The sequence below is a fragment of the Brachionichthys hirsutus genome, chromosome 24, assembly GCF_040956055.1.
Source record: "Brachionichthys hirsutus isolate HB-005 chromosome 24, CSIRO-AGI_Bhir_v1, whole genome shotgun sequence".
NCBI lineage: Eukaryota > Metazoa > Chordata > Actinopteri > Lophiiformes > Brachionichthyidae > Brachionichthys > Brachionichthys hirsutus.
In genome coordinates this window covers 4836496-4858950 of record NC_090920.1, presented here as the reverse complement: position 1 = coordinate 4858950, position 22455 = coordinate 4836496, and the positions used below count along the sequence as shown (strand labels likewise).

The following is a 22455-nucleotide window of genomic DNA, read 5'->3' as shown; positions in this document are numbered from 1 at the left end:
CTCAAGTTATCCAAGGCCGGAACATTCTAGATTTAGAACACACACACACACACACACTCACACACACACACACACACACACACACACACACACACACACGCACACACTCACACACACACACAACTGCTTTCATTTCTTTCTGGAATGGTTAAAAAAAGCTCTTTTAGCATGAATGTTTAGTATGAATTAAATTATATATCTTTTGTATCATGTTTGGACACGTGTGCATAATATGCAAATTGGATTTCTGTAAAACAAACAAAAACATGCTTCAAAAAACCAGGATGACATTATTTCTCTTTCTACTTTCTCTCTCTCTTTCTTCCTCACTGTAATCCACCTATCCTCTTCCTCTTCAGACTGACCCCGCCCCCTCCTCCTCCTCCTCCTCCTCCACTGAGGCACAGCTGAAGGTGAGCGCAGCATCCAGCAGCATCACCTGTCTGGAGGCGGACGGTCGAGGCGCGACGCTGGCGCGCGCAGCCCGGAGCCCGACGGCCCGTCGCTGGGCGCGCGCAGAGCAGCCGGAACTCTGGACCGACGTTCTGGCCGAAATGTCCCGTCACATGTACATCCGGAACAAGATCGGGGAGGGGATCCACGCGCCCATCTTCCAGGTAGGTCCGTGGCAGTCCGTGGAAACTTAGCGCAAATAATTTGTTATTTGAAGTGAGACAGCAATTATTAAAAAATAACATGAATTTATGAGAATTAATTTATGCTTCATCCTGAATCTGTAAAAAGCTTAAATAAATGATCGACCCTGAAAACCTCCTCCTACCTCTAGAATAATGTTAGAAAAACAAATTTACAGGCAATTGATTATTGGAGGCTACAGGCTGACATTAATGTCTGACTATTCATAGACGCAGCATTGAACAGAGGGATGGTGACCCACTTCAATGGCCCCATTTTAGAAACTGGCCTTCATAACAATGATATCGTCATTAACGTTTAGGAAAAATGGGACAAATCACTGCCGGATAATTCGTTTTGCTCCCTGGAGATAAACTCTGCAGGTAAATTTAGACTTTTAATCAAGAAAGAAAGAAAAAAGAGTGAAAGATGGGGCAATCAGGAGCTACATGAGACAAATCCAAGCCCAAAACATACAGTCAGAATGATTGAGTTGTCTAACATGCCTCAGGTGACAGGAGTGTTACCTTGATGCGTGTTCACTGAATGCTTCACGCAGGTGTGACATTTAAAAATAAGACGCTTCCACTGGCTGAGATCTTGTTCTTCCGTCCAGGTGAATCGAGGCACTTATTCCAGGAGGAGCCGTCTCAAGAGGTCTGATGGCAGCACCACCTCCACCAGTTTCATCCTCAGACAGGTACACAAAGGCAAACCAAGAAAAACCTGCGGCTGCATCTATTCAGCCCCAGTTTTTTGGATATTCATTGACCTTCAGAAAAACCCGGCATTGCTCGGATTCCCCTGAATAAAGGAGAACAACTGGAATGATTCTAATAATGAGGTAGACTTACATCCACTGCCACATCCAAAGGGCAGGTAGTGTCATCATCATCATCATCATCACCTTGGAGAAACCAGGGGTCATGCTAACTGCCAGAAGAAAGATGCAGCCATAGTCCAGTAGTCAAGAATCTTGGGGTCTTGTTCACAAGTCAGTGAAGGATGGAGCGTGAGATTTACAGACGGGATCGGTGCTGCAAGGGATCCCCCTGAAAGAGTTGTAGGAGGTGGCTGGGGAGAGGGAAGTTTGCCTCCACGACCCGGCCCGGAATAAGCGCTGGAAGACGGATGGATAAATTGGAAAGAATTTGTTCTGACAGGAAGCAGACTGAGAGAACACATTTCTTCATCTTTGCATTGGCTTCCTGTTAGAGCAGGAATTTAATATAAAATCAACAGCCAGGCCTCTCCTTTCTTTGCAGAGCTCAATATGCCATATTGCCCCACTAGGACCCTGCATTCTCAAAATGCCGGCCTGCTGTCGATTGCAAAAATACAGGCATTCGTCGGCTTACCACGACAATTGGTTTCGAGGGTTTTGTCGTATGCCGATTCGGTCATAAGTCATCCAGTGTTAAATGAACGCAAGTATATTATGCTTCATCATGATACGGAAAATATCGGAGTAGAAAGAGATAATTTCGTTGGTGAGACCGCAGAATCTGTCGTACACTCCATACACCCCCTCTCTTTCCGTTACAGACAGGATTCTGTAGTGATGTAAAAACAGACAGGATTCTGTAGTGATGTAAAACAGAGGATTCTGTAGTGGTGTAAAAACAGACAGGATTCTGTAGTGATGTAAAACAGAGGATTCTGTAGTGGTGTAAAAACAGACAGGATTCTGTAGTGATGTAAAAACAGACAGGATTCTGTAGTGATGTAAAAACAGACAGGATTCTGTAGTGATGTAAAAACAGACAGGATTCTGTAGTGATGTAAAAACATAGGATTCTGTAGTGATGAAAAACAGACTGGATTCTGTATTGACGTAAAACAGACCGGATTCTGTAGTGATGTAAAAACATAGGATTCTGTATTGACGTAAAACAGACCGGATTCTGTAGTGATGTAAAAACAGACAGGATTCTGTAGTGATGTAAAAACAGACAGGATTCTGTAGTGATGTAAAAACAGAGGATTCTGTAGTGATGAAAAACAGACTGGATTCTGTATTGACGTAAAACAGACCGGATTCTGTAGTGATGTAAAAACAGACAGGATTCTGTAGTGATATAAAAACAGACAGGATTCTGTAGTGATGTAAAAACATAGGATTCTGTAGTGATGAAAAACAGACTGGATTCTGTATTGACGTAAAACAGACCGGATTCTGTAGTGATATAAAAACAGACAGGATTCTGTAGTGATGTAAAAACATAGGATTCTGTAGTGATGAAAAACAGACTGGATTCTGTATTGACGTAAAACAGACCGGATTCTGTAGTGATGTAAAAACATAGGATTCTGTAGTGATGAAAAACAGACAGGATTCTGTATTGACATAAAACAGACCGGATTCTGTAGTGATGTAAAAACAGAGGATTCTGTAGTGACTAATGTAGTAACTCAATACATAAAGCTTTGGTACATGTGACTTATTTTAAATGGAAACCCTCATTCATTTTTAGTGACTATCATTGATTGTCTAGATTTCTGAACCTTTTCTTCATTTAACAAAAAATATTAAATCTATTTAATAAATGTAAACACAAATGTGAACTATTTTTTCACCTTGATTTCAGAAATATGTGGGAATTAGTTGAGTGGGGAGAGATCGTTCCACTTAATGCTGATTTAATAAGGTCTGATAATCATTTTTGTGTTCGTCAACGAGGACGTTGAGTTTCTCCCGACATCAGACACATCTGCAGGATTCCTATTCATTGTCTTATCAAGGCAGACAGACTATGTTTGTGCTTCCTGTCGATAAATCCAGTGTGAGCGTGAAAGATGACAGGCAAATGGAGTATTCTGCATCCCCTTTTACTCCCCCTCCCCCCGGTTCCTTGTACCCACCCTCCACTGTAAAATAAATAAATAAATAAAGGATGAGGCTCATTCGCGCTGAGTGCACAGACAGCCGGCCAATCAGCTCTTTGCACATTAGCTCTGTCATCAGGCTTGGATGTGAGGATCCACTGCTCTACTGCTGCTGCTCCCTGTGCGTGGGTGTGTGTGTGTGTGTGTAAGCCTGATGAAATGAAATGCCAGGATTGGGCTACGTCCAGAGAAAACCTATCCATCCCATAATGTGAGCCAACCAGCGGCACTGTGGCATCAGCGAGAAACTGCATCCATCGAGCCTCCGGAGGAGCGCCCACGATCCGACGGCAGATGAGGTTGAAAAACGACTTGTTCTTCTCTGCCGTGGAGAGAAACGATTGTCGTCATTCCCCCCATCCCTCTTCTTTCATCCGTGGTGCCCCCACCTTTCTTCTCTGCCTCCACTCTCGGTTTCCCCCCTCATTCTTCTAGAGGTGCTTGTTGGAATATCAAACCTCCATGTACGACAATTTGTACCTGCATGGATTTGAAGACTCGGAGGCGGTGAGTATTTGGGTTGGGAATCGGTTTCAGCTTTATTGATGGCGGTCAGCTGTGTGTGCACGCACACACACACACACACAGGCCTGTGGTTGGTTAGCCAGTGGCATAGTGTAGCTTGATCGTGAGCTATGCTTGACTGGAAGGGACGGGGGGGCTGGGCGTGTGACATTCCGAGAGCTGTGTATTTCATTTGTGTAAGTGTGTGGCTGACATTTGAGGACGGACGTCAGGAATCAGAGGGAGGCGTTTATCGTTGATCACACTTCTCAGACCAAAGCCATTGTCCAAACTGGAAGACGGGAAGATGCTCACTACCTGTTTCTCCACTCCGGACATGCTCACCCCATCGATTCTTGTCTGTCACACCTTTACGCTGAGCATTCCTTGTGAGACCGTGCATTGTAGAGGCTCTGCCGAGGCTCGGGGGAACATGCATCATGATGTCATCAAGTGCATCTGATGGCCGATGAGTCACATGCTGACGCTAGTCCGCGGGACACTGGCTCAGATGCTCCAGAAGGATTGAACACATGGAGGACAGGATAAAGGCTTATTGCAATCAGAGGGTAGCACGTAAATAAATAAAGGTGAACGCGAGTGATGAGGGGAGGATCTGTCCCTCAAACCAATCGCCTTCATGAAGTTAAGATTCCCAAGGTCCCACACAACATGTGAGTCTACCTACCGTTACCTGATATGTCAAAAACGTACAAAGACAAGGAACTGTTGAGAGCGATTCAGTGATGGGCACGCATGTGGCGGCGCTGTGGGAGCCTTAGAGCAGTACGAGATGATACTTCATTTTGAGGTCCATCCTGGACCTGAACCGGGCACCTTCCAGTTCCCAAGCCAGGTCATCTTCTTGGAGATGAGACAATCGTCTCGTCTGTTGCCGCTTCATCCTCCATGGCTATTGATGATTTCAAGGTCACAGTCGATAATACAGTAATCTCGAGCAAAGAAGAGATTACCTATTTGGGCTGTGTCTTGACAAATACCTGTCAAAAAAGTCAATCAAAGAACAAGATTTTTTGGCAGAATGTCTACTTTTGTCAACAAAAGTGCTCTCCGGACTCTTTCTGGAGCCCTCGTTCAGCCCCTTTTTGACTATGCTAGCACCTCCTGGTATTCCAAGGAGGAACATCAACATCAAAGTGTCCCTGAAAACCAGGCTCCAAACTTCACAAAACAAACTCATTTGGCTACTCCTCAATCTGGGGCCCATGACCCCAGATTGGGGTCAGGGTAGAAGACAGGGTTAAACAACTCAAAATGGGATTGGCAATTAAAATAGTCAATGCAGCTCTGCCCTCAGTCCCCTCAATCCCTGCATACCTGAAGAAACACCTCCACAGATTTAGTGACACCCACAGCCACAACACTAGAGGGAGCTCAAACAACAACCTGATTACACCCTCCCATAAGACAAACATGGGTAAATCATCTTTTTACAATACTGCCCCCGAAGGGTGGAACGGATTGACTCCTGCCCTCAAAACATGCACCTCTTTGGCCTCCTTCAAAAAGGCCCTAAAAATACACCTTTCAGGGGGACAGAAACGGAGATAGTCATCACGACCCTCTCCGGATCAACCCCCCCCCCCCCCTTTTTTTTTTTGTCCACCTACGTTGTACATATTATGTGTATTTTTAATTTATTGTTATTTTGCATCTGTGGAGTAATTTATTTTTATTTTATTGGTATTGTTAAATGTTGATGATTTAGGTACGAAGGACTTTCAACGGAAACAAGACCACAAGGACTTTTTTGAAATGCTCCTCTTAGACAGGATGTTTGACTGTACTTGTACTGTGATACATGCTACTGTTTGACTGTACTTGTACTCTAACATTCTGTCTAATAAATATATTCATTCATTCATTGCCGCAGCCCAGCTGACTACAGGCGAGAGGCAGGGCACACCCTACAGGCATTGCCAGCTCATCTCAGGGACACGCAGACAGACGGCCAATTTGGAGCGTTAAAATTCTCTTAAGATTTGCATCTTATTTTTCGAAAGAAACCCGAGAACCAAGCGAAAACCCCCCACTCAGACACGGGCAGAGCACACAAACTCAATTTGAACCCGGTACCTTCTTTGTGTGTTGCGCAACACACCCGCTGCGCCACCGTGCTACAGCAGAAGCAAACGAAATGCAGGGCCAATAACTGCGTGTGGCGTTTCCTGCTTGCAGGGCTCAGCTGATTCGTACACAAGCAGACCATCAGACTCGGATGTCTCTCTGGAGGAGGAGCGGGAGGTGCAGGCCCAGGTCCAGACCCAGAGCCCCAGCCAGAGCCATGGACCGGGACAGAGCCGCCAGGAGAAAGAGCAGCAGGCTTCCATTCAACTGGATAGAGCCAAGGTCCAGCCACATTCATTCATCTGCATTTAACATACACAAGAACAGACCGACCATGTGAGAGTTCACGTTTAACGCTTTGATCCTCCAGACTAAACCCGTGGCGTTCGCCGTGAGGACCAACGTCAGCTATTGCGGCGCACTGGATGAGGACGTTCCCGTACCGGCCACGGCCATCTCCTTCGACGCCAAGGATTTCCTCCACATAAAAGAGGTCCGTGTCCGCTTCTTCATTTAAAAAAAAACAAACAAACAATGAAACGGGTCAAAAGATTGCCAGGCCTTTGACGTCCATGTCCCGTTCTTGTCCCTTTTCAGAAGTTCAACAACGACTGGTGGATTGGACGACTCGTGAAAGAGGGCTGCGAGATCGGCTTCATCCCCAGTCCTCTGAAGCTCGAGAACATCCGGCTTCAGCAGGAGCAAAAGAGAGGACGAGTCCAAGGGTAAGTAAGACACTCGCCTCGCCGATTTCATGCTCAGACATTACTGATGGCTACACTGACAACTGTACAACAAACTGTTAACATTGTTTTGATGAATAAACACCTGAACAGGGTCGCTGACCCTCGCTGACCTTCATCACTTGGCCAAATATCACACAACTCCTCTTTCCATTGCCTTTACGTTCATCGTAAAGTCCATCGTAAAGCTTCACGCATCACAGATATGTCCAAACACAGAATTCAGTTTAACGTAATTCCCAGATTATAAGACGCTACTTTTTTTTCACACGCTTTTATGCGGCTAATTAATAGTTTTTTTTTACGGTCTGTAAAATGCTGCCGGTGCTTCTTTAGCCTCTTTGCGTCAGACACAATGAAATGTCACGTGCAACAGCAGAGACTTGACTAACTCTTTAGGAAGAAGTTAAGACTATCAGATGAGGTTTGCATCTTACTTTAGCCGTTTGTGCAAACAGATTCCATAGCTGCAGTCATATCAAGCTCCCAGCTTCCGGACGTGTGTAATATGTCTTGAAGGTTCTGTCAGACAGAATTTGTCCAATAACTCGCACGCACTCTCGGGTCCTCATGCTGAGGTCGTACTAATCTCACTAGACTGCGGTGCTCGGCTTCTGTGGCTTTGTGTCACCAGACCACGCAAACGGAGTCACCTTTAATCGCAAGTAACCATGGGAAATGTTAAGTAGCACATTAGCAAGGTTAGCAGGAGCTGGCGTTAGCACAGCCATTGTCTCCCTTGAGCCGGTCCCAATAAATGAAGAAGGTTGCGGTGGGATTTTGGAAAGATTTGCCAAACTTAAACATGCAAACCTTAAGTATGAAAGTCATAAATTCAGTAGTCATTGATCAGAGAAACCAAGAATATACCAAATGTGACAATAACAAACACAACAAATAACTAAAGAACAAAGGGTCAACAGTCACAAACCTGAATTCCATTGAACGATGAATACTGGTTTATTCGGTGAAGTCCGTCAAATGATGAAGTACAAGGCTTCTGTTAACCCAATTCAGGGATTACTGGCAATGCAAGGCCAGCCCCAGGTTGTCCGCCCGGACAAAGATCACATACAGCTTGTCACTGTCGTAGAGTTCATGATGACAGGATGCGTCTGAACACTGTTCTGAAGAGCAGTTCCAAAAAGGTATGGCCACCAACAGGTCAAAATGTGCTGGCCCTTACATGTAAGACTTCCTGAATGTGCGCTCTTCCAGACCCCCACGGTTGTTTCGGGAATCATGGACCTCTCCAGACCCTTCTAGTTTATTCATGATATTTCAGGCATGACTGGCATAAAACAAAGACTTTCTGGAACAATCACAGTTGTTTTATAACGGAGGAGATGGAAAGAGTATTGGAGTAGGGGTTTGCCTTGCATCTCATCTCCCTGTACTCCCGTTTACTCGCTGTCCCCTCTTGTAGGTCACCCTATGCTCCAGTCTCTTCATGGAATAAGTGTTAACTACTGCCATTTCCATGTAGTAGTGGCAAATTCCACCACTATCTGTCCTTCTAGGTTCCTGTCCTGAATACCAAACTTGCCCATCACTTCTTCATCTCCTCTATTTCGTTCACCAACATGCCCATTGAGGTCTGCTCCAATCATGACTTTCGCACTGTCGGGATGCTCTGAACCACTTCATCTAAGTTCCTCCAGAACTTCTCCTCCTCCTCTAACTCACCTCCTACCTGTGGAGCGTAAGAACTTCTCCTCCTCCTCTAACTCACCTCCTACCTGTGGAGCGTAAGAACTTCTCCTCCTCCTCTAACTCACCTCCTACCTGTGGAGCGTAAGAACTTCTCCTCCTCCTCTAACTCACCTCCTACCTGTGGAGCGTAAGAACTTCTCCTCCTCCTCTAACTCACCTCCTACCTGTGGAGCGAATCCACTAACAACATTCAACATGACACCCTCAGTCTCCAGCTTCAAACTCATCAGTCTATCCAACACTCGATTCTCCTCTAGAACACTCTGCACCAACTCTTCCTTCGAGATAACTCCTCCTCCATTCCTCTTTCAATCTCCTCAATTATAAAACAACTTGGATCCTACGCTTCTAGCCTTGCTTCCTTACTTGGTCTCCTGGATACACAACACATCAACCTTTCTCCTCATCTTCATGTCCACCAGCTCTCTAGCCTTTCCCGTCATCTTCCCAACATTCAAAGTCCCTACTCTCAATCCTGAACTCTTCCATTCCGTCTTCTCTCGCTGTTGATGCACCCGTCTGCCTCCTTTTCTTCATCTCTGTCTTCGACCTACAGTAATCCAATTTCCAGCAGTGTCCCGTGGGTTCGCAGCGCTGCTGGCGGTCGTTTCTAACCCGGGCCCTGACCGATCCAGTTTGTCTATCTTATTTACATTGATTTGCATATTCAGTTTTTTACGTCGGATGCTATTCCTGATGCAACCTTCTGCATTTATCTGGGCTTGGGACCGGCTCAAGGGAGAAACTGGCAATGCTCCTGCTAACCCATGCTACCCATGAGGCTGCATTAAACAACAACACAACCATAAGAGGTTGTCCAAATATCCCTCTCATATTCAACATTTTCTGGCTCTTCTCACGGCATCCCCAGGCCAGATGTGATATGTGATCACTTCTCCAAGTTCTGGGTCCACCCTGGGGTCCCCTTCCTCTTGGACATGCCCTAAAAAAACCTCCAAATGGAGGTGCCCTGGAGTCGTCTTAATCAGATGCCTGAACTACCTCAACCAACTCCTTTTATTGAGAAGAAGCGGAAGCTCTTCTCCAAACTCCTTATCGATGTCTGAACTCCTCACCAGTCTAGGAAGGAGGCTCATTTTGGGTGCTTGCATCTAAAATCTTTATCTTTCTGTCATTGCCCAGAGTTTATGACGACACCTGAGGGGTTGAACGTGCATCCAATGGTAAATCGAGAGCTTTGCCTTAAGGCTGAGCTCTCTCTTCAACACAATGGGGTGATGCAGACATTGTGCTGAATCCCCCCAACCTGAATGGGGCAATTCAGCAAAGAACCAAGGCATCAGGTTTGGAGGGGCAGACTCTCATACCAGCAGTTTCACAGCTTCTATGTCTGCTGAAGCTCACAGACCACATCATCATCAAAGAGCAGAGATGCGGTTCTCACCTCCCCAAACCAGACAATCTCCTCACCTCAACCGCAGGTTGAGATAGCATCAGGGAAAACCATAAAAAAGATCAGAGACAAGGGACTTATGTTAAGTCCCACATCTAATGAGACCATGCCTGCCCTTCTGTCCAAAAACACAACCTCTATTCTGGATAGTTCCTCACAGTATACTATCCTATAATCCTGCAGTACCCTCCACAGAACTCTCCAGGTAACATGGTCATAAACCTTCTTCAGATCTGCAAAATACATGCAGACTGGGTAAGCAAACTCCCATGAACCCTAAAACAAACCTGCTAGATTGGCTAGATTAGGTTAAAGAGTTGTTTTAGTTGTTGTTTTATCCATAACCAGTCCATAATTCCATCCCGTTCACGCCATAAGTATTGCCACCATCCTCAATGGGACATCAGCAATGCCTAACGTCTTCAGTATCTTCATGTGAATCACATCCTGATACTGCACAAGCCAGTGTCCACCATCGGATTCTTGGGTTCCTGCCCTGACATTCATCGGTGACTTCTGTAAAAGCGGCACCAAACAGGAGCAACAAACATCCATTGAAAACCAATATATGTCTTGACGCATTCTGTCCCTGCTAACAGCTCCTCTTCAGAGCTCAGCTGTTCTCTACAGTTGTCAGTTGCCGCACAGGTAGTGAATCTACCTACCGGCAATCCCAATGATAATCTGTCTGTTTTTAGCTTCTAGATTCTGATCTTCTGTCACCGACAAGCTGTAGATTTCAGACTGACGTTGATCAACCTCTTCAACCTGATCAACCTCTTCTCTGAGTGCAGAATAGTCTAGTATCAGCGTTTCAACTGCGAACTCACGAAGTGAAATACTGACATGGGTCATTTCCACATTAATACCAAGGTCTGTTTGTGTTTTTCTTTATCCCCCTCTTGTCTTTTCCAGTAAGTCTGGAGGGAACTCTTCTTCCAGTGTAGAGGATGAGGTATCTGCCTCTATCCGTCCCCTCATATCCTCGGCAGGTGAGGACGTTGAACGGGGGGTAGAGGGCTGGTAATGTCTGACTGCCAGCTTAGAGCAAAGCTTCCTGAATCGCAACATAGGCAAAATAAGACTCTAAAGCTTTCCCATGTCTCTGTATAGAGCATAAGTTCACTGCGTAGAGCTGTTGGTACATTTTCCCATGATCCTCCTCTTCCTCCAGTTGAGGACTGCAGGCACTCTGAGACTGGGGCTTACAACAGTGTGAACCCAACGACAAGACTATGAATCCCCTGAAACGCAGTCATGTGACTTTGTGAATATGACCCTAGGACAATAGAAAAAAGTTTTTCAATGTTTGCTGTGCCGGCCTTCATTGATAGGCTTCTTTTGTTAAGAGTTGTAATGGAAGATCTCTTCTTAAAGCATGATTGAATGTTTATGAAACGTGGTGGCGCAGCTTCTGACGACCCTGTCACTGTCTTCTCTGCCCTCCTACAGGAAAGCAGAAACAGAAAGTGGTAAGTTGGTGATGGTGAATCACACTTATCCATCCACTGGTGCCATCTTAAAATGAGACACAACTTATAGAGCTGACAGGAAGTGACAGGAAGTGACTACCTCATACCACAGCTCGACACACAAGACTTCAGCCTTAATGCAGTCTACAGTGTCACATCATTCCTGTACTGTCATAACTAAACTTTACACATGATCAGTTTTATCATAGTACTTTGGGGGTATTTTGCAGAGAGATTGAAGAAAATAGGACTATGCTCCCTTGTCTTTACACTTTGTCTAGCGGCTTGTATGCTTTGCTTAATTTAAATACTGGAAACAGGGACACATTGACCAGTTGGTGGTGTGCAACATAAAACGTGACTTATTGTTCCTGCTCAGTTGGCTTGGAACCAGGTACTAGGTACCAGTGGCGTAGGGCTGCTACTATGCAGTACAAATGGGGCTAAGGTGTATATTTTCTGGGAAAGCCCCCAAAGAATATACACGTCTGTTTCCCTGTTTCCGGTTTAACTGCAGAGCAAAGCGAACGTTACTCTGAACTCTACTTCCATGATGTGAAGCTAGTTCTGTTAAATCCAATAAAGGGCGGAGGAGCACTCCACAGGGAAAAAGAGTCACAGCTGTGAGTCTGTCAGCTACGAGACAAAACACATGAGTCGTGAAGAAAGGCTATGAAATGCCGCGACTAAGAGACATCAAACCGAAAGCTGTTGAATAAATGATTTAGAAACAGATCTACTAGTGAACATCACCGCTGATGCCAATTTAGATTGTGGATTAATTTATCCAGACAGAAATCTCTGACAATAAGAATCTTTCCCATCTTAATGTACTCTATGTAGAACTACCTACTTTGACATGGTACATAGTTCTGCTGCTACTTCTAATTTTGATACATTTTGTACATTGTTCCAATTGGTTTTTCTGTAGACGATAGCTATTTTTATCAAAGCCATCATATTCAAGGAGTGATGCAGCAAATGACAGAGAGTATATGAGAATAAAAAAAACACCAGAAATCGATTTCTTGAAGGAAAACGTCGAGTTGCAAATTAAACTACATGACAGTATCACTCAAAATGTGAATAAACTTCTATAGATATTTATTTAGTGTCCTGCCAACTGCATAGAATATGTTTGTGTTTACAGACAGAGCACATTCCCCCATATGACGTGGTTCCCTCGATGAGGCCTGTAGTGCTGGTGGGACCCTCGCTCAAGGGTTATGAGGTGAGCTGCCAATGAAAATCTAAAATTACTTCATCTCCATAAGCATCCTAAATATCGCTGGTGCAGTATTACTACTCGACACCCAGGAAACAATATGATGTTAGCCATTGCATCGAGACCGGAGATGAGTCTAGTCCAGGCATGGGCAAGCTACGGCACCCGGGCCATATACGGCCCGTTGATCTTTTTAATCCGGCCCCACTGACATCTGTCCAAATTACCGGTACTTGTCCAAATTACATAAGTAAATTACAAGTTATTATATTTAAACCTCATTCATTTGACATTTTCCCTGTAATGCAACCTTGTAAAATGCTAAATATTTTCATGTAATAGCTTTTACATGTAATTTATATTAGTTCAATTCAATTCTATTTTATTTATATAGCGCCAGATCACAGAAAATTATCTCAAGGCACTTTACAGGATTAGCAGGGAAAGACAGAACCCAACTTGACCCACAAGAGCAAGCACTTTGGCAAAGGAGGCAAGGAAAAACTTCCCTTTAACAGAATATAGCTTTGTGTCAACATCCTAACAATCTAATGCCAGAAATCACACCAACGGTCAGCGCCATGTCTTTCTACAAGTGTGTTTGTTTTCTTTGCAGGTGACAGACATGATGCAAAAAGCGCTGTTCGACTTCCTCAAGCACCGGTTCGATGGCAGGTAAGACCATTGTGACGGTAGTTGGTGTCCTGGCCTTCGAAAAGTACGGTAGTCTTGTCAAGTATATTTTGGAGTTTTTTAATGCATGTCAGCTCTGCATTTTAGCAAGTCTAGATCATTTCAATGGCTCCTGTTTAAAAAAAACTATTTAAAGTCCCTTTATTTTGTGTGGTGAAGGGCTTGGTGAGGCGCTGTGCTTCTTATACTAAATCCGTCATCTCAACTCACATCCAGCCTTATTTGAGAAAGATTAATTCAGGGTTATGCTAGGAGTGGATCCATTCAAGAGAGGATAATGTATTCTTTCGGCATTGCGATCAAGGCTTGTAGATCACGATCTGAGACTTTGGGGTGACAGATGCAGTTTCTCTGCTTGAATCATGCCCTCATAATTTTACAGGATTTCTATCACTCGGGTCACAGCCGATATATCACTAGCCAAGAGGTCTGTCCTGAACAATCCCAGTAAGAGGGCCATCATAGAAAGGTCCAACACTCGCTCCAGCTTGGGTAAGAACACATGGTTTATTATCTGCATGCATCTAGAACCTTAATCAAGTTTCCTGGACCTCAGGACGTTTTAAATGGTGGGAAGACAGACATCAATACTTATTACTGAATGTTTAACATGGATTTGTGGACTTTATCTGCTGCAGCTCCCTGCAGAAACGCTTCCTTGTTTGAGAGACGCCACACATTTCTACGAACATGAAACCAATGAAAAACGTTTAAGGCATTGTAGCACCGCATTATGTAATAGCGCCGCATTATGTAATAACGCCGCATTATGTAATAGCACCGCATTATGTAATAGCGCCGCATTATGTAATAACGCCGCATTATGTAATAGCGCCGCATTATGTAATAGCACCGCATTATGTAATAGTGCCGCATTATGTAATAACGCTGAATTATGTAATAACGCCGCATTATGTAATAGCACCGCATTATGTAATAGTGCCGCATTATGTAATAACGCCGCATTATGTAATAGCACCGCATTATGTAATAGCGCCGCATTATGTAATAACGCCGCATTATGTAATAGCACCGCATTATGTAATAACGCCGCATTATGTAATAGCACCGCATTATGTAATAGCGCCGCATTATGTAATAGCGCCGCATTATGTAATAGCGCCGCATTATGTAATAGCGCCGCATTATGTAATAACGCCGCATTATGTAATAGCGCCGCATTATGTAATAGCGCTGAATTATGTAATAACGCCGCATTATGTAATAGCACCGCATTATGTAATAGTGCCGCATTATGTAATAACGCTGAATTATGTAATAACGCCGCATTATGTAATAGCACCGCATTATGTAATAACGCCGAAATATGTAATAGCACCGCATTATGTAATAGCGCCGCATTATGTAATAACGCCGCATTATGTAATAGCACCGCATTATGTAATAACGCCGCATTATGTAATAGCACCGCATTATGTAATAGCGCCGCATTATGTAATAGCGCCGCATTATGTAATAGCGCCGCATTATGTAATAGCGCCGCATTATGTAATAGCGCCGCATTATGTAATAACGCCGCATTATGTAATAACGCCGCATTATGTAATGACACCGCATTATGTAATAACGCTGAATTATGTAATAATGCCACATTATGTAATAATGCCGCATTATGTAATAACGCCAAATTATGTAATAACACAGCATTATGGCATAACGGTGCATAATGTAATACCGCTGCATAATGTAATGCCACTGCATTATGTAATAACGCTGCACAATGTAATAACGCCGCATTATGTAATAACTTGCCACATTTTGTAAAAACATTTTTGAACCCAATATGTAATGAAGTTTGCCACATTTTGTAATAAGTTGTTCCATATTGCACCGGTTATTACAAAATGTAGATGTGGAACTTTTTTTTACAAAGAAAATGTAATAATTTGGTGCGTTATGTAATAAACCACCAACATTTCATCTATGCTGCATTAACACAAATGGAAGTGGAATAAAAAAAAGATATTCCATATATGCTTTCTAATCACTCATTTGTTACACGTATTCCAGATGTGTGTGTGTGTCTGCTGACATTACAGTGCACTGATAATGGTTGCGTCCATAACGTGCACTTTTTGTCTCTGAACTTTCAAACACACTCTGTATTATTATAATAAAGACTTACATTTGAATAGGTTTTGACTAATGAAACATCTTACTAGTTATTAAAATGAATTCTCAGTTATGAGTCATGATGTAATGCTTAAAATCAATGTTCTAACATTATTATGTTTTTCTCAAATTAAGACATTGATTTTGGTGGTTTGATGAATATATGTATTAGATAGAATGTTAGAGTATAAGTACAGTCAGTTACACCCTGTGTAAGAGGAGCATTTCAAAAAAGCCCTTGCGGTCTTGTTTCCGATGAAAGTCCTTCGTATATAAATCATCGACATGTAACAATCAAGAAGCAAGAATCAAGAAATGTTTATTGTCACTCCAACACACGCATGAAAGAACGAAAAACCGCACTCAGGTCCCAGCTCGAGACGCACGACAAACAGTCACCAAAAACAGACACACATTCATTCAACGCAAAACTTTTCTTGGAATATATACACATTAGTGATTCTACAGATCCCTGAGTAGAAGCATCCAATATTACAAAATTAGTCAGACAAGGACGCAATACCAATAAAGATAAAAAATAAATTACTCCACGGATGCAAAATAACAATAAATTAAAAAGACACATAATATGTACAACGTAGATGGACAAAAAAAGGGGGTGGGGGGTTGATCCGGAGAGAGTCGTGATGACTATCTAATGGGGTCATGGGCCCCAGATTGAGAAGTAGCTGAATGAGTTTGTTTTGGGGAGTTTGGAGCCTGGTTTTCAGGGACATTTTGATGTTGGAATACCAGGAGGTGCTAGCATAGTCAAAGAGGGGCTGAACGAGGCTCCAGAAAGAGTCAGGAGAACACTTTTGTTGATAGAAGTAGACATTCTGCCCAAAAAGCTTGTTCTTTGATTGACTTTTTTTATCACCTTCATTGCCATACTATCACCAGACAGGTATTTGTCAAGAACACAGCCCAAATAGGTAATCTCTTATTTGCTCGAGATTACTGTATTATCGACTGTGACCTTGAAATCATTAACATTTATCTCACTTAGAGAGTGTCTTGACCCAAAAAGAATGGATTCCGTTTTACCAAGATGTAGTGACAGTTTGTTATCGTTAAGCCAAGTACGGATTTTGGTGATATCAGAGCTGAGAACTTCCTCAACCTGCACTTTGTCCTCTCGTGAAATCAGGAGTGCTGAGTCATCAGCAAACAAGAACAATTTCAATTCAATTCAATTCAGTTTTATTTATATAGCGCCAGATCAATACATAAAGTTATCTCAAGGCACTTTACAGGATTAGCAGGGAAACACAGAACCCAACTTGACCCACAAGAGCAAGCACTTTGGCAACGGAGGCAAGGAAAAACTTCCTTTTAACAGGCAGAAACCTTGGACAGAACCTAGGCTCATGGTGGACGGCCATCTGTCTGACCAGCTGGGTTGAGAGAGAGAGAGAGAGAATGGCAGGTCAAAAACGAGTCGAGTCAAAAACAAGGAGATGGATAGGGAAGCGATAGCAAGACAGAGCAGGAGCAGACAAAAACAAGATGTTTGCAGTTACTGGCAGCATTCATGTCGTTAATGTATAGGAGGAACAGTAACGGCCCTAGAATGCCTCCTTGAGGAACCCCACAGCTCACCGGGAGGGACGAGGACAAGGTTCCGTTTATGTCCACCATTTGTTCTCGTCCCTCAAGGTACGATTTCATCCAGTTTACTGATGTGCTATCAAAACCATCGCCCCCAGTTTATTCAACAGAATCGAATGGATAACGGTGTCAAAGGCGTTCTGGAGGTCCAGCATGACCATGCCGCAGTATTTGCCCGAGTCTACTTCAAATTTGGCGTAGTCGGTCAGATATATGAGGCATGTGTCAGTGGAGTGGGATGTTCTGAAGCCTGATTGGAATTCAAACAGTCTATGCTCGTGGAATTATTACATAATGCTACGTTATTACATAATGAGGCGTTATTATATAATGTGGTGTTATTACATAATGAGGCATTATTACATAATGTGGCGTTATTACATAATGTGGCGTTATTACATGATGAGGCTGTCAGGTTTGTGACACTGTAAAAGAGAGAAAATCAGAACCAAGCCCCAAAGATTCAACCCAATAACCATTTTCTTGCGGTAAGAAACGAGACTAGTATTCTTTCTTTCAGCAAGGGAGAATGGAGCTGCTCTCTGCTAGCCTCGTCCTCGATTCTCAGAGAAACAGCTCCCCTCCAGCTGGTTTTATTAGCAGATAAGAATGTGTACGTGCGTAAATCACCCAGACATGAAGACTCCAACCTTGAGCAGATAGCTCTTCCAGACAACACAAAGTGTTCACTTCTTCAGTCTAGTCAGCATATTAACAGATATACGATTGTAACATACTTTATGAATATCTTGAGTAAGATTATGAAGGATAAATGGCCATGACATAACTACTGCTACTCATTGGTGAATTAATGATAAACACATTTGCAGATTTATCTAACAATTCCCCCATTTTTATCATTAATGAACACATAAACATAACATCATGTGATGTCAACTCAAGGGAAAACATACGCACACATGATACTTTGAATAATTGACCTTTACCCATGTCAAAATCTTATTAGCATGTTAAATTGTCCGATTGGAAATCAAAACTGTCATGGCCTGCAGCCAGACTTCATCAGTGTGTGTGAAAGCATAGAACCTCAAGTTTATTTAAGTCACCAGCTTCACAAGGGAACTCAAATCAAAGGGACCCCGAGGGGTAGCGACAGTCTGAGGTTGGTGCACGGTGGAGTGATGCGTTTTCATTCACCAATCACTCTTTTCTTCGATCAGGAGTGTGTGTTGAGGGGTCGGTGGAGTGATGCGTTTTTATTCACCAATCACCCTTTTCTTCTGGCACAGCTTCTTCGGTCAGGAGTGTGTGTTGAGGAGTCGACTGACAGGTTCTTCTATTAGACTATGGTGGCGTTCATCTATGGCCTACATCAAGTGGTTACTAGCACGCACTGCTGGAGCAGCTAAAAATGTTTTCTAACAATGTTACTTGTCATCCAGCGAGGTCCTGCATCTGCGCAGTGTCGCTCGGGATCGGAGGTGTGATCTTTTGAGTGCGAGGGTTACTCACACGTTGCACCGGACACTGTTGTTAGTTGTGGTAGCACCTGCAGTGGGTGGCGTGCATCCCAGTTGCTCCTTCGGCAACCTTTTCAGCCGTGTGGGTCATCAGCTGAACTCGGAAGGAATCCCGCCACCGTTGGTGTTCCCAGGACTCGTCGGGTGTTCTTTACCCGCACAAAGTCTCTGGGTCTGCTGTTCGGGCAGGTGCCGCTGCTGGAAAGGCGACACATCCTCTCTCTTTGGTCTCTCAGTACCTGTGTCAGATTTATGCAGTATTGGGTCAGTGCATCATCACACAGTGTGTTTGGCCATAGGAACCAGTCCAGTGTCTGGAGGTCGTCCAACCACCACCTCACTTGTTGACGACAGATTATGCTGTGGGTTAGGGTTAGAAGGTAAACATTTAATCCAGGATAATTCCAACATAACTTCGTTCATCTGGCTTTCAGAGTGTGGGGTTGTTTCGTTCTGCAGCACCACCAGAGTGCGTCTGGTAACTGCAGTGTGTCTTCATTTCCAACTTGAGTCTGTCACTGAGTTCTGAAGTTCTGAAAGCATTTTGTTAGCAACACATGAATCATTGTCGAACCATTGTCAGAGAAAGTCATCTCCTCCATCGCTGAAGCACTTTTCTTTGTGCTTCAACCAAATTCGAAAGCAAGGTGAGCGTTCCACCAAGCCCATCATCAGATGCTGACAACGTCTCTGAGGTAGACGAGCAAGTCAAAGGAAAAGTTAATGGAAAAGTCACTGGAAAAGTCATTGGACGCGTCCGTCCAACATTATGTCATGCAATCAAAATTAAACACATCAAAATCATATTTTTGTGTATATATATATTTTTTGAACCAATGAGCCTGAGAATAGCAACATCTCCTCCCCTTTGACACATGGTCAAACCCATGAGTCAACTGAATCTCTTCTCTGTGCAAAAGTAAAAGTAACCAATTAATGCACTTGTGAAATTGAGAAAGGATGAACAAACAGGAAATAATAAACATCAAACAAAGACGGTGCTATACGTTATTATATAATGTGGTGTTATTACATAATGAGGCGTTATTACATAATGAGGCGTTATTACATAATGTGGTGTTATTACATAATGTGGTGTTATTACATAATGAGGCGTTATTACATAATGAGGTGTTATCATATAATGTGGTGTTATTACATAATGTGGTGTTATTACATAATGTGGTGTTATTACATAATGAGGCGTTATTACATAATGAGGCGTTATTACATAATGTGGTGTTATTACATAATGTGGCGTTATTACATAATGTGGTGTTATTACATAATGTGGCATTATTACATAATGTGGTGTTATTACATAATGTGGTGTTATTACATAATGTGGTGTTATTACATAATGAGGCGTTATTACATAATGAGGCGTTATTACATAATGAGGCGTTATTACATAATGTGGTGTTATTACATAATGTGGCATTATTACATAATGTGGTGTTATTACATAATGTGGCGTTATTACATAATGTGGTGTTATTACATAATGTGGTGTTATTACATAATGAGGCGTTATTACATAATGAGGCATTATCATATAATGTGGTGTTATTACATAATGTGGCGTTATTACATAATGAGGCATTATTACATAATGAGGCGTTATTACATAATGAGGCGTTATTACATAATGAGGCGTTATTACCTAATAAGGCGTTATTATATTATGTGGTGTTATTACATAATGAGGCATTATTACATAATGTGGTGTTATTACATAATGAGGCATTATTACATAATGTGGTGTTATTACCTAAAGCGGTTCTCCAGGCATCTAAAGCCTTTCTCCAATGCCACCGTGTCCGTATTTGCTCGCTTTGAGTGTTCACAAAGGTCCTAACTTCCCGTGCCGTATCTGAACCGTCTCCTCAGCTGAGGTGCAGAGCGAGATCGAGAGGATCTTTGAACTGGCCCGCTCCTTGCAGCTGGTGGTTCTGGACGCTGACACCATCAACCACCCTTCACAACTTCTCAAGACTTCACTGGCTCCTATCATCGTTCACGTTAAAGTCTCCTCGCCAAAGGTACTGAGCACTCTGAGGGGACGCCCCATCATGAACACACATCTAGAAGCAGAAAGGCCAGAGAGCGAAGCGAAGGAACTCCAGGAACTTATTTAAACCATTCTAGACTCATTCCAGAGGACTTGTTTCACATGAAGAGGACTTTTCCTTTTATGTGAACTAAACATTCACACTGATGTTCATTTCAGCGTAACACAGGGGTCACGCTGTTGCCTCACAGCAAGGAGGTCACATGTTCGAATCCCCCTTTATGAACACAAAGCCCCCCCCCCCCCACACACACACTGTTCTGACCGATGAGAGTAATTTTAAACAGTTTGTACGAATCCGTCTCCTCGCTCTTCATGCCTTTAAACTGAGGAACCGTCTGACCTCACCCTGTGCATCGGTCTCTCTGTTTCCATGGTGACCAGGTTCTGCAGAGACTTGTTAAGTCCAGAGGGAAGTCCCAGAGCAAACACCTGAATGTGCAGCTTGTGGCTGCAGACAAACTCGCCCAATGTCCTCCAGTAAGAACCAAACCGGTCATACTCTGAAATGCAGCCAATCACAGCATGGTACCCAGTCTGTCCAATCAGCTCCTCTCCTCTCATCCTGCCCATAATAGGAAATGTTTGACATCATCCTGGATGAGAACCAGCTGGAGGACGCCTGTGAGCATCTTGCTGAATACCTCGAGGCCTACTGGAAAGCAACCCACACCTCGATGGCCACGCCCTTAAACCCCCTGCTGGGCCGCAACCTTGGCCCCACCGCACTCACCCCCTATGCCACCACCATCTCTGGACTGCAGGTAAACATCGACACGAGATATCAGATTCAGCACACAGCCGACTCTGATATGGATCCGAATCGCATTCTGGATCCGGCCATCCAGTGTATTCAACTTTCTAGGATCACACGAAATTCGCTTCAGTGGGAATAACGAAAAATAATGAGGTCAGCTCTGAGCTGAACCGGATCCAGTCAGGAGTCAAATTTACCTTCCTGATCTGGATCCCGAAGAAAAGCGTCGTCAGAGAAATATGGTTTTTCCAGAGCATCTATCCAGATCCAGATTCTAGGGGCAGCTTTTCCATGTCCAGATATCGCAGGACGAGGGTCAACCTATCAGGCCTTATTGGTTTACAACAATCATGCTGGTGCTGTTTTCCTTTCCTGACTCTTGTCTTGCAGGCGTTGTCCTCCTCGCTAACCCTCGTCTTTAGCCTCACCGATTGTCTTTATTGAATTAGCAGAGCCAAAGGCTGCGGCAGAGCAACCACACGGGGGACCACTCGAACCCGAATGAACGGCACAACCTGATGACGGCGGACGAGAATTACCACAACAAGCGGGTGCACAAGGGACGAAACCGCACGTCTTCTGGCTCGCACCATAGCCGAGAGCCGCAGGACCCCTACCAAGACTACCAGGACCCCTACCAGGACTACCAGGACCCCTATCAGGATTCATATAAGCCACATCGCAATCGCAGTTCACCAGGCAGCTACAGTCACGACTCCCGTCACCGGCTCTGAGTCCACTTCAGTCATCGCCGAGGCTCCGATGGCCCAGAACATCCCACGATGCTGCAGCAGAGCCAAGACGGTCCCAAATGGCACCTTTTGATTTGGGTTTCAGGCCAGTTTGGCTTTGTTACCTGGTCATTTTCTTAACGTCCCAGACGGGTCCCGTTCAGGTGTATTTAGTTCTACCCTCTCAAATCTTCTCGTGGGGATCATCCCGGACTTGGCTCGACTCGCCGGCCTGGGCAAACGGCTAACTGGATTAGCAATTGATGTGAAGGTGCATGGGGGGGGGGGGGGGGGGGC

General features: G+C 43.9%; 1 protein-coding gene across 1 annotated transcript; it reads left to right on the top strand.

Annotated features, from left to right (window-relative positions):
• The first annotated feature begins 554 nt into the window (after positions 1 to 554).
• On the top strand, positions 555 to 22161 carry cacnb4b (calcium channel, voltage-dependent, beta 4b subunit). Its single transcript, XM_068756325.1, has 14 exons — positions 555 to 617; positions 1253 to 1336; positions 6226 to 6396; positions 6485 to 6607; positions 6712 to 6839; positions 10900 to 10976; positions 11437 to 11456; positions 12607 to 12687; positions 13298 to 13356; positions 13757 to 13866; positions 20490 to 20641; positions 21055 to 21150; positions 21249 to 21434; positions 21880 to 22161. The coding sequence occupies exons 1-14, from the start codon at positions 555 to 557 to the stop codon at positions 22159 to 22161; spliced, it is 1632 nt and encodes a 543-aa protein (XP_068612426.1).
• The last annotated feature ends 294 nt before the right edge of the window (positions 22162 to 22455 follow it).